General features: G+C 35.5%; 1 protein-coding gene across 1 annotated transcript in view; it reads right to left on the bottom strand.

Annotated features, from left to right (window-relative positions):
* Positions 1-12479, bottom strand: part of ANKRD31 (ankyrin repeat domain 31) — a 133797-nt gene that overhangs the window by 110052 nt on the left and 11266 nt on the right. The window contains exons 3-4 of the mRNA XM_082624141.1: positions 10757-10863; positions 2760-2800 (exon numbers count right to left, since the gene is read on the bottom strand). Of these exons, the coding sequence (XP_082480267.1) occupies positions 2760-2800; positions 10757-10863 (148 nt within the window). The remainder of the gene's footprint in view (positions 1-2759; positions 2801-10756; positions 10864-12479) is intronic.

The raw sequence follows: 12479 nt of genomic DNA, 5'->3' as shown, positions 1-12479 counted from the left end.
TGCATGGCACAGGGAGATCAGCTTGGTGCTTTGCAACCACCTAGAGGGGTGGGATAAAGAGGGTGGGAGGGAGACGCAATAGGGAGGGGATATGGGGATATATGTATATGTATAGCTGATTCACTTTGTTATACAGCAGAAACTAACACAACACTGTAAAGCAATTATACTCCAATAAAGATGTTTAAAAAAAGTTGATTGAAGAAAAGCAGTTAACTATTTTTTTCTCAATCTAATTTACTATACAAATGCAATCAAGATATCTTCCTTTAAAAAAAAAAGCTTCTTGTTCCAGTTGTTTTAAGAACAGTTTTTATGAACCAGGCATAGCTACTTGAATCCTAAGCAAGAATAATAAATTGAACATTCTCTCCTGCCTAAAAAAATAGAAGTGATCAGTATAAGCTATCTTGAAAATGAAACTGCTCATATAGAATAATTTCTATGAGGCAAACAGAAAAGAATGCCATTTTTTTTCCTAAAACATGATTCTTTGAGTACAAGCTGATTTAAAATAAAACAAAATCATAGTTTGAATCAACAGCAGAATTTTTTCCTTAATTATAAAAGAGAATTTAACACAGAAGTTTTGAAAATAGAGCAAACTTTCATCTAAGGTATTAAAAAATAATTATTTATATTAGGCAAGACTGCAAACAACATACATGTCCAATATTAGCGAAATGATTAAATGAATTACAGTATAGTAAGTTATATAATGAAATATTATGAGGTCATTAAAATTCATGTTTTTTAAAAATATTAATGATGTGAAATAATAATTATGATAAACACTACTTAAAATTTGAAAACAGGGGGAATTCCCTGGCGGTCCAGTGGTTAGGAGGCTGGGCTTCCACTGCAGGGGGCATGGGTTCGATCCCTGGTCAGGGAACCAAGATTCCTCAAGCTGCGTGGTGTGGCCAAAAAAAAAAAAAAAGAAAGAAAGAAAAAAAAACCCAGGAAACAAAAGTATCTGCAGAATAATCCCAATTTTGTAGAAAATATGAACAAAACAAAAATATATAGAAAGCCTAAAATAAAATGTACCAAAATGTTAACAATGGTTCTCTCCAGGCTGTGAGACCATGGATGCTGCATTAGTCTTTCTTAGTCTTTTCTCTTTTTCCATTTCTGTAGATGAACTTATACCGCTGATATATTCAGTAAAAGGATTATTTTAAAATAGTGATTCTCAGACTTTTGGTCTTTGGACTCCTTTACACTCTTAAAACTTAGTGAGGAACTCAAAGAGCTTTTGTTCATGTGGCCTCTATTTATTTATATTTACATATTAGAAATTAAAATAGAGAAAAATGTTAAATAATCATTAATTTTTAAGTAACCGTAATAATCCAATATATTATTATATTGTTATGAAACATTTTTGCATTTTCCAAAATGAAAAAAAATTTAGTGAGAAAGTGGCACTGTTTCACATTTTTAAAAATCTCTTTAATGTATGGCTTAATGCAAGACCGCTGCCATCTGAACTGCTACAACACATTCAATCTTTTGTGGTATATTTTTTTATTTGAAGTATATTACAAAAATCTGGCCTCATACAGATATGCAGTTGGAAAAGGAAGGAGTACTTTAGCAGCCTTTTTGGATAATAGTGCATATTCTTTTTAGATAACATACCAAAACTCTAAAAGCAATAATTTCCTTAAAGGTTACTGGAAATGTGAAAATTGAAACAAAATCAATGAACTTTTATATTGGTCTACGCTGCACTTTGAATGGATCTTTTACTTGTCTGTGGGTGATGCTGTGACATTATGCATTGGTCTTTCAGAAAATACTGATTTGCTGAGTTATGCAGGTCTTCCCTATATTGATCTATTTCATCATAAAAATCTCAAAAAGGTCACCTTTGTAAATATTTCCACTGATCTTACCAGAAAGTTCAAGAAAATGTCTGCCATGTACTACACTGTGAATAACCAGTTTGTCAGTTATTCTTCCAAGTTAAAAAAAAAGGTGAAGCGATTTTTTTTTTTTTTACAAATCTTATAACTCAAACAAGTGCACAAGTGCTCTTCTTAAGACAACTATCACACTTTACACAGAAGTGTAAAAAGGTATATATTCAAGGGTAGAAATTTAATAAAACTAATAACTTTTCCGCTTCATCAAATGCACTAAGTAAAACTGGCCTTCTTTTTTTTTTAACCACTAGTACATGGCTGTGAAAAATACGGTGACTGCTAGTCCTATTTGGTGCCACTGCCCTGATGCCTACTAAGGCTCCAACTTTTTATCCACCATTTGCTTTAGCACTGTAAGTGCCAATGTCAATACCATGAAATAGGCAAATAATGTGTTAGCATTATTATGAAAATAGTTTTAACCTCACAGATCCTCTGGAAAGAGCCTCAGGGACTCCCCGGGGGTCCACAGGCTTTACTTTGAGAACCATTGTTTTAAAAAAAATTGAAAGGATAAGGTCTCTTTAAGTATAATAGTTCTATGAAAGTCTAATTTCAATAAGCTCTACAAATTCTTCCCTCATGCTATGCTATAAATTTGCTTTTTAAGTAATATTAGAGAATCAACTTAATCTGATTCAGTCTTTCTCATGAAATGAAACTTATCTACAATGTTTGTAAAATAACATATATTTATGTTGCTAAAGGGCAATTATTCAAAAATATACAATAACTCTAAAACTCTTAAGAAAAAGAACACTTATTTTATATGTGTAAAATGACAAAAAATATCTATAATATAATAATGCCAAAAATCATTATACTTACTGTAACGGAGCTTCAATTTGTTCCATTTCATCTTGAGGTTGCTAGAAAGAAAAAACAGTAGTTTTTTCCAACTGAGGAATACTAAGCTAATGCAACAAGCTAAAAATTTAACATTTAAGATATGTTATTCTTTCTTAGTATCTTTTTTTATTGTGGTAAAATATATATAACATAAAATTTACCGTTTTGACCATTTAAAGTTCTGTGGCATTATGTACATTCCCACTGATGTACAATCAACACCAACATCCATTTCCAGAACTTTTTCATTTTCTCTAACTGAAAGTCCATACCTGTTTAAACACTAACTCCCTATTTACTCCTCTCCCAACCCCTGGCATCCATGATTCTATTTTCTGTCTCTGTTTTGACTACTCTAAGTGCCTCATATAAAAGGAATCATACAATATTTGTCCTTTCGTGACTGGCTTATTTCACTTAGTAATGATGTCTTCAAGGTTCATCCTTGTTGTACCATGTATCAGCATTTCTTTCCTTTCTCAGGCTAAATAATATTCCATTGTATGTAGGTACCACATTTGATTTATCTACTCATCTATTAATGGACACCTGGGTTGTTTCCACCTTTTGGCTATTGTGAATAATGCGTCTATGAGTGTGGGTGTACAAATATATTTTCGAGTCCCTGCTTTCACTTATTTTGGATATACAACCAGAAATGGAATTTCTGGATCATATGGTAATTATATGTTTAACTTTTTGAGGAATCATCATACCATGTTCCATAGCAGCTGTACCATTTCATTCTACATTTCCCACCAGCAATGAGCAAGAATTCCAATTTTTCCATATTCTCATCAATACTTGTTATTTTGTTTTGGTAATAGCCATCCTGATGAGTGTGAGATGGTATTTCATCATGGTTCTGATGTGCATTTCCGTAATGGTTAAAGATGCTGAGTATCTTTTCATATGCTTATTAGCCATTTGTATGTCTTTTTTTTGGCCACGCTGCGTGGCTTGTGGGATTTTAGTTACCCAACAAAGGATCGAACCTGGGTCCCAGCAGTGAAAGTGCCAAGTCCTAACCACTGGACCACCAGGGAATTCCCTACATCTTCTTTACTAAATGTCGATTTATGTCCTTTGCCCATTTTTTAATCAGTTGTTTGTTGTTGTTGAGATATAAGAGTCTCCATATACTCTGTGTATCAATCCTTTATCAGATATATGATTTACAAATAATATTTTCTCCCTTTCTTTGAGTTATCTTTTCACTCTGTTGATAGTGTCCTTTGATGCACATAGGTTTTCAATTTTCATGAAGTCTACCTTATCTATTTTTTATTTTGTTGCTTATGGTTTCATAGCCAAGAAATCATTGCCAAATTGAATGTCATGATACTTTCCCCTATGTTTTCTTCTAAGAGTTTTATAGTTTTGGCTCTTATGCTTAGTATTTTGTTTTAATTTCTTTCTGTAAAAGAATTTGTGGAACTTAGGTAAAGAGAAAGAGAGTGTTCCTTCTTTTTATTCCTAGTATTTCCCTTTTCTTAGTTCATTAATCCATAATGGTTCTGATGAGCCACTCTTGTCAGGTTCTGAGTTCTAATATTTCTCCTGAGGGCCAAAAATCATACAACCTTCTTGTTACAGCATTAAATGCTTAATGGGTTCTGCCTAATTCTCAAGTCATGCCAGAAAATCTGAAGTTGTTGTGTCCCTTTCAAAAAAGATTAAAATGTTCTGATAAAATGTTTCCATTTTAAGATTTCACAGCACACTGGCTTTCATCGCTTTAAAAGGAATTCTTACCTTAAATATCTTATTAGTATCAAAGATCTTTACAAAAAGATCTCTCTTTGGGGGACCCTCTTTGTTTGTTTCTATGATCAATAATAAAGCTTTCTGAAAATATGTAAAGTCATTAGCCTGAACTTGCAAGCATTTTTTGATCACTGAAACAGCCATAATAACAAGAAAACACAAAGTAATTTGAGAACTTAAATCCTCTCCAATTAATAATGTTCATTGTTATTTATTGATAGTGCATCCTTATAGTGCTCAAGGTTATCACATTGGTTCCACATATACATAATTCCTAAGCAGAGTTTACAAAAAGCTCAGAGGTTCAGAGTGAGGAAGGAATTTCAAGAAGTAAATCTAGGGACTTTCCTGGTGGCGCAGTGGTTAAGAGTCTGCCTGCCAATGCAGGGGACACGGGTTCGAGCCCTGATGCCGGAAGACCCCACATGCCGCGGAGTAACTAAACCCATGCACCACACAACTACTGAAGCCCGCGTGCCTAGAGCCCGTGCTCTGCAACAGGAGAGGACACTGCAGTGAGAAGCCCGCGCACCGCAACAAACAGTAGCCCCTGCTCGCCGCAACTAGAGAAAACCCGCGCACAGCAACGAAGAGCCAACACAGCCACAGATACGATAAATAAATAAGTAAATTTATTTTTTAAAAAAAGAAAGAAGTAAACCTAGATATTTCCAAGGATTAATTAAACAGGGTACACTTATGTACTTACTTGGTATTTCTGAGTCTTCACAAAGCAATTAATTCAAGTATCTGTAACACTCATTTCATTCATTTTACTAAAGGACCAGTGAATTTTCCCACTGAGGGCTAATTTTTCATTTGACCCTACCCACATAAGGAAAATACAAAAGATAAGAGAACAAGTAAGAAGAAAGTTTGCTCCTGACAGCTGATTTTTTTTCCCTCTTCCATAGGCAGAAATACCCCTCAAGAGGTAATGCCTCGGAATATAATGGGGGTTGGAGCTGTTCATTTGTTGATTAACAAAATGTAAGGATACACTTCAATCCATTCTTTCTTAAGGGGTACAAATTGCTATCTATGCTTTTGATACATGTGACATTTTTCTCCTGCCCCCACGAGGGCATTAAAGTGCAGACATTAAAAAAAAAAATCTGGGGGCTTCCCTGGTGGTGCAGTGGTTGAGAATCTGCCTGCCAATGCAGGGGACATGGGTTCGAGCCCTGGTCTGGGAAGATCCCACATGCCACGGAGCAACTAGGCCCGTGAGCCACAACTACTGAGCCTGCGTGTCTGGAGCCTGTGCTCCGCAACAAGAGAGGCCGCAATAGTGAGAGGCCCACGCACCGTGATGAAGAGTGGCCCCCACTTGCCGCAACTAGAGAAAGCCCTCACACAGAAGCGAAGACCCAACACAGCCAAAAATAAAAATAAATACATAATTAAGACCACATATTAAAAAAAAAAAATCTGTTGGGGGTGGGGTGTGAGAGGTGAAAGAAGGTTTAAATTAATTGTATTAATTTAGAGGATCTGGGAAAGGAGCAAATCTGTTTATATATCCTTAACCAAAAAACAATACTCTACTATCTGAGATCATTTTCTTCAACTGAATCATGGATTACTGGGAGAGAAATGGAAGCCTGGCCAACCTGATCAGCCTAACCAACCTTGGCTCTCCATGAGGCATGAGATGTCTCACACAAACTATCCTCACTTTCCGCAGAAGAGAATAAATACATATTCCTGATATTCAGCGTTTTATTGATCTTGATGAATTATTGATAATGTTTGCTTAAAATATCTTTCTCTCAGACTGAGGTAGCCAAATTTGGTTATCTATACAAATATTTTTTATTATTTCCAAATATCCACATGATTGTCTTTTAGAGAGTTTGATCTGGACATATGGTACCATCTCTACATTGCTTCAGTGTTAGTAAATGCTAAAATGATCATTTAAAACTCCACTGAGTAGTATCTAAATACAACTTAAACACAAAGTTATTTAACCACTAAATGAGAAATATCTTTACTCTGGCTGAGTCAGGTGCCAAAGACCTGTTTTCATCCATTCCTTCCCCAAATATTCCTAAGCAATTGCAACTCTGGGCAGAGACAGCAATTCTAGGACCCTAAGAATTAAAGCAGGTCAGGATGGGTTAGAGTCAGGAAAAGGATATCAATGACATTAATGATCAGCATAGTAGAGTCAAGGGGTTCCCTAAGTTTTGAAAACTCACCCTGAATTTGAGTGGTCCAGCTATTCATGAATCAGAGAGGTAGCTAGTAAGAGAGAATATTACCTGCCTACTGGGGCTTAAAAAGACCCTGCAGGATGCAAATTACTACATATAGAATGGATAAACAACAAGGTCCTACTATATAGCACAGGGAACTATATTCAATATCCTGTCATAAACCATAATGGAAAAGAATATGAAAAAGAATATGTGTGTGCGTGTGTGTATATACATATATATATATAACTGAATCACTTTGCTGTACAGCACAAATTAACAACATTGTAAATCAACTGTACTTCAATAAAATAAATTAAAAAAGAAAAAAGACCCTGCAGTATATATATACATAATCTCTCCATGAGCTCTGGTCTTGCCAACCATGATCCTTCCGTTACACAGTTGTCAAACAAGCCTGTGCTTGTTTGTTTCTCTTTCAAGGTTCTCTTAAATGTTCATTTTAACTGATTTTACCACTACATATGGATAAGGGTGGAAGGTGGAAGCTGCTTAATGGAGAGGGAAAGTGAATTCAACCTGGATTCATACCTCTTAGACAGAATTTCAGAGAGCAGAAGATGGAAGAAGCAGCCTGATGGTAATAATCACAAGATTGAATTAATCATTATTCCCTGTCAAACAAGTATTTTCCAGTATTCAAAAACGATTATAGTAAGATCAATGATGCCTGCTGTATTAGTCAGGGTTCTCCAGAGAAACAGAACTAACAGGATATGTTTATACATAGAAAGAGATTTATTGTAAGGAGCAGGATCATGTAACTATGGACACTGGCAAGTCCAGATCTGCACTGTGGGCCATCAGGCCCAAGACCCAAGAAAGCTGATGGTATATATAGATAAAGTCCAAAGGCCATCTGCTGGATAATTATCTCTTGCTCAGGGAAGCTGGTCTTTTTGTTCTATATAGGCCTTCAATTGGTTGGATGAGGCCCACCCACATTATGGAGGGCAATCTGATTTACCCAAATCCACTGATTTAAACGTTAATGTCATTCAAAAACATCCTCAAAGAAATTCCCAGAATAATGTTTGACCAACTATCTGGGCACCTGATGGCCCAGACAAGTTGACATATAAAATTAACTATCATACCTCCTAATTTTGATAGTAATGTCTCCAATTATCTCTCCATACATACTACTAAACTCTCCAAACAAAATTATTAAAATTTCTATGTAAAGTTTAAAAACTGCTTGCCATAGCACCTATAAAGAACAAGAAAAGGTACTGCAAGACCCAATAAAAATGATGAATATGAAATATTTTAAAAGACTGCTCCCTATGTTTTTAAAAATTATCATAGTGGGGCTTCCCTGGTGGTACAGTGATTGGGAGTCCACCTGCCGATGCAGGGGACACGGGTTTGTGTCCCGGTCCGGGAAGATCACACATGCCGCGGAGCGGCTGGGCCCGTGAGCCATGGCCGCTGAGCCTGCGCATCTGGAGCCTGTGCTCTGCAACGGGAGAGGCCACAACAGTGAGAGGTCCACGTACCACAAAAAAAAAAAAAAAAAAAAAAATTAGCATAGTGCATGTCAAACCAAAGATCCTTTATTTCTTCATAGTTTGCCCTTACTTGAAATGTTCCATCATTTAAAAAAAAAATTTTATTGCAGTATAGTTGCTTTACAATGTTGTGTTAGTTTTTGCTGTACAGTAAACTGAATCAGTTATACATATACATATATCCACTCTTTTTTAGATTTCTTTCCCATTTAGGACACCACCGATCATTGAGTAGCGCTCCCTGTGCTAAACAGTAGGTTCTCATTAGTTGTCTATTTTATACATAGTAGTGTATATGTGTCAATCCCAATCTCATCATTTCTAAAACAGTTTGTTTTGAAGTTGAATATCAATATTATATCTGAGTTTTAAGGAAAATTTATTTAGAAATCTGTTTAGTAACTGATTTATTTAGAATTTACTTAAAATCAGGTTGAAGTTGTGAAACAATATACATTTTTTTCTTTAAATAACTCTGGGAAAGCACCTTTTCTGGTCTCTCTATTTATTTGACAAAATCAATTTTCCTCATATAGTTAAATTTCTGAAGGCTTATTTTCAAGGAATAAAATTAAAAACTGTGAAAGCAGCATCTGTCAATTTAAAAACTAATATCAATTAAAATTTGCTACAGATGTTTAACACTTTGGTAACATGGTCTAACTCTTACTGTAAACAAAAACGGTGGAGGGGGGCAGTGCAAAGTTAAAGGAGGTATCTATTTTACTACCAATGAATTCCCATGAAGGCAAAAAAGAGGGACAAATATCAAGTATTTCATTTATCCTTCTTATCTTAATTTTACAACAAGCCCATAACCAGCAGATGGCTGAGTTACAAACTCATGAAAAATCTTTGAAAGATACATCATTAACTCTTCAAGTCCTCTATGGCAACTGTTCCAACAGCTGATCATCAGCAATTACTTGGGAGGCTTTTGAAAAATGGACAGTCCTAGGTTCTACTCAAATACGGATCTGAGAGTCTATATTTTTAAAAAGCTACTGATAGATGGAATATTTATAAATGGAGTATTTCCTCCCATATCGATAAACAAAGGATGTCACAGTCATCAATGATTGCCACCATCCAACGTGAGCTGGTGAGCCCTGAGGAAACTCAGGGCTGAAAAGAATACCTGCCATCTAGCAGCCATCAGACTGCAGCCACTCCCTGCGGTGAGCCCTGAGGAAACTCAGGATGTGAAAATACAGGATACCGGCCCCAGAGAGCTGAGGTTCACATCAAAGGAATGATTTCAACGAGCCCAGACTCTTGCATCTTCCCATACACAGAAAAGCTCTAAATTCCTTAACTTGAGATATTTGGTTTTCTTTCATTAACAATCTTTTGACGTCCCAACTACCTGCCCTTTGTTGCAAAACTCCTAATTTATCCTGGCTCCTCCCCTCGCCTCCTCAGAGCAGTTTCTCAGAGTTATCTGAAACGCTGTCTCCCGGGCTGCAGTGCTCATTTTGCCCCAAATAAAACTTACCTCGTAACTCTCACGTTGTGCAATTTTTTAAGTAAACACTATCCAAATAAGTTTGGTAATCAAGCTCTCAAAATCACAGTTCTGAGGTACAATCTAGAGCCTGGTACAATATTCACATGGTAAATGTTTCTCAGATAAATTGAAAAAAGTTAATTTTTATTTCCCATTTCACAGTTACTGAAGCTAAAGGGAAAAAATTCTTTTTCTTAAATCAGAAGTTACAAAAATGATATTTCAACAAATTATTATTAGAAGCTAAATATGGACATCTCAGCTTTAAAAAAATATTTCGTTTTGAATTTTACTCTTTTGACTAGATATAATTCAAGTGATACACCTTCCTAGGTACAATATTAAATAAACCCGCATGGTCACTCTTTGGAACTGCTGTCAGTTTCTGCTATTAAAATACATGTATTCTCCATTCTATTCCTTAAGACTCTGTAGTTATCTCTGGCTAGCTAACTTATTTATGCCAAGGTGCTAAATGAATCATCCCTTACCTTTCCCTGTGGTAACTGCAAAAGAAACAAGTGAAAATTTGTGTTTCTAAGTGTGTGCCCACACACATGCACTCACACACACACACACACACACGAATAGAAGGGTCTTTCAGTGGCCCATATCTCAAATTATACTACACAGACTAGTATCTTTTTCACAAATTTAAGGTGACCTCTGACACACAATGGAGATGAAACTGTAATTATTATATCCTATTTTAGCCTATTTTAACCTTCTCAATTCCACAACTCTACCAGAAAGAGAAATAAATAAAGGAAAGAGGGCTTAAAACATTTGGCTTTTACTGAAGTTGCAGCGAAGAAACAGAATGACTGGCGAAGAAAAGGGAAAAAACTGAGTAAGAAAAGAAAGAAAGAAAATAATAGACAAATAGAATTAATCATTAGTAATTTGCCCCTATTTCAAACAGCATTACCAATTTTTAATAAGTATGTATTTAATCAATATACTACATACCTGTAAGACTGCACCCTCACTAGGAATAGGCATCATCTGATTTTTATTCATTTGCTCTTGTGGATCCTCTCCAAGTTTGAATCCAAGTTGAATCTCTGGATGTGTGCCTAGAATGAAATATAATCATAAATCATTTGCAATAGTTTTATTGCTCTGCTTTAACAATGACCCAAGGATTTTATAAACACTGCAAAATGTCATTAAAAATCATCTTGTACAGGACTTCCCTGGTGGTGGTGCAGTGGTTAAGAATCCGCCTGCCAATGCAGGGGACACAGGTTCGAGCCCTGGTCTGGGAGGATCCCACATGCCGCAGAGCAACTAAGCCCATGAGCCACAACTACTGAGCCTGCGCTCCAGAGCCCGCATGCCACAACTACTGAAGCCCGCACGCCTAGAGCCCGTGCTCTGCAACAAGAGAAGCCACGACAAAGAGAAGCTCGCTCACCGCAAGAGTAGCCCCTGCTAGCCGCAACTAGAGAAGGTCTGTGCACAGAAACAGAGACCCAACGCAGCCAAAAATAAATAAATAAAATTTAAAAATCATTTTGTAAATCATAATTTCCTAACTGCCACTTTTATGTGTCAAGGTTTTTAAATTTAAGAAGAAATGTATACACAACACTGAATGAAATAATACTTGATATTTTTTTGTCCCAGGATGAATGAATGCAAAGGATATATAAAGAAAATTGTACAGACTTAAACCCTGCTAGAAAGAACACTTTCTTTTTTCATTTTAAGTCATTTTTTAAAACTCATAATGCTAATATATTATTCAAGAAGAGTCAGAATTTTCAAGATGGCAAATTTAGCCCATATTTAACTTTTCTTCCCTTCCCAGTTCCCAAAAAGAATCCAAAGAAATTAGTTTTTTAAAAAAATCTGAAGCAGCAATGGGAAAAAGGAAATATAAAATTAAAAAATATAGAAGATGGGAATGGATTAAAGGGAAACCAAACCCTGGTTAGCAGCTTGTCACTCATCATAGGAAAAGGCGGGGCTCCCTCAGAAGTAACCAGTATATGGAATTCTTCCATCAGAATCCCAGAAAACCACCTAGCTCAGAGCAAATCCCACAGACAAAATATGAAGGAGGGTAAGCTGGAAGCTCACAGTGGCTGAAGTCTCATACTATTTGTACCAAAGAGCTTGCTGTTTGTACCAAAGAAGCTTAGGATGTATGCTGCAGCCAACTACTAGGTGTAGGAGAATATGTTCCCTCCAAGATACAGAAATGTACTAAAATCTAAGGTGGATAAAATAATGTAGTGATGGCACAGAAGTAGAAATAATCAAATATATCAGTGAAACAAAACAAAAAGTGGGAAACAGACCTATAATATATTTGGGAATTTAATATATAACAATAATGGTATTTTAAACAGTGGCAACAAGATGATATTCAATAAATAATACTGGGGCAATTAGTTAATCATTTGAAAAAAATGAAGTTAGAGACCTACCCTACCTACCCTCTATATGCTAAATTATTCTAAAAATATTAAAGACATAAAAGTAAAAACAATAAATATAATAAATGGAAAAAAAGATAAAATATTTTTATGGTCTTGAGATAGGTAAAATATTTCTAAGTTTGAAAAAAGAAACCTTTAAAGAAAAGACTGACAGATTTTACTACATAAAAATTTTTAATTTCTGTACTACAAAATATATCATGAATAACATTAAATGATAACTAGGAAACTGGGTAAAACTATTT

Source organism: Mesoplodon mirus (assembly GCF_964341445.2).
Source record: "Mesoplodon mirus genome assembly, chromosome: 5".
NCBI classification, from domain to species: Eukaryota; Metazoa; Chordata; class Mammalia; order Artiodactyla; family Ziphiidae; genus Mesoplodon; species Mesoplodon mirus.
The sequence above is the reverse complement of the archived record's forward strand: the minus strand, read 5'-3'. Positions and strand labels throughout refer to the sequence as shown.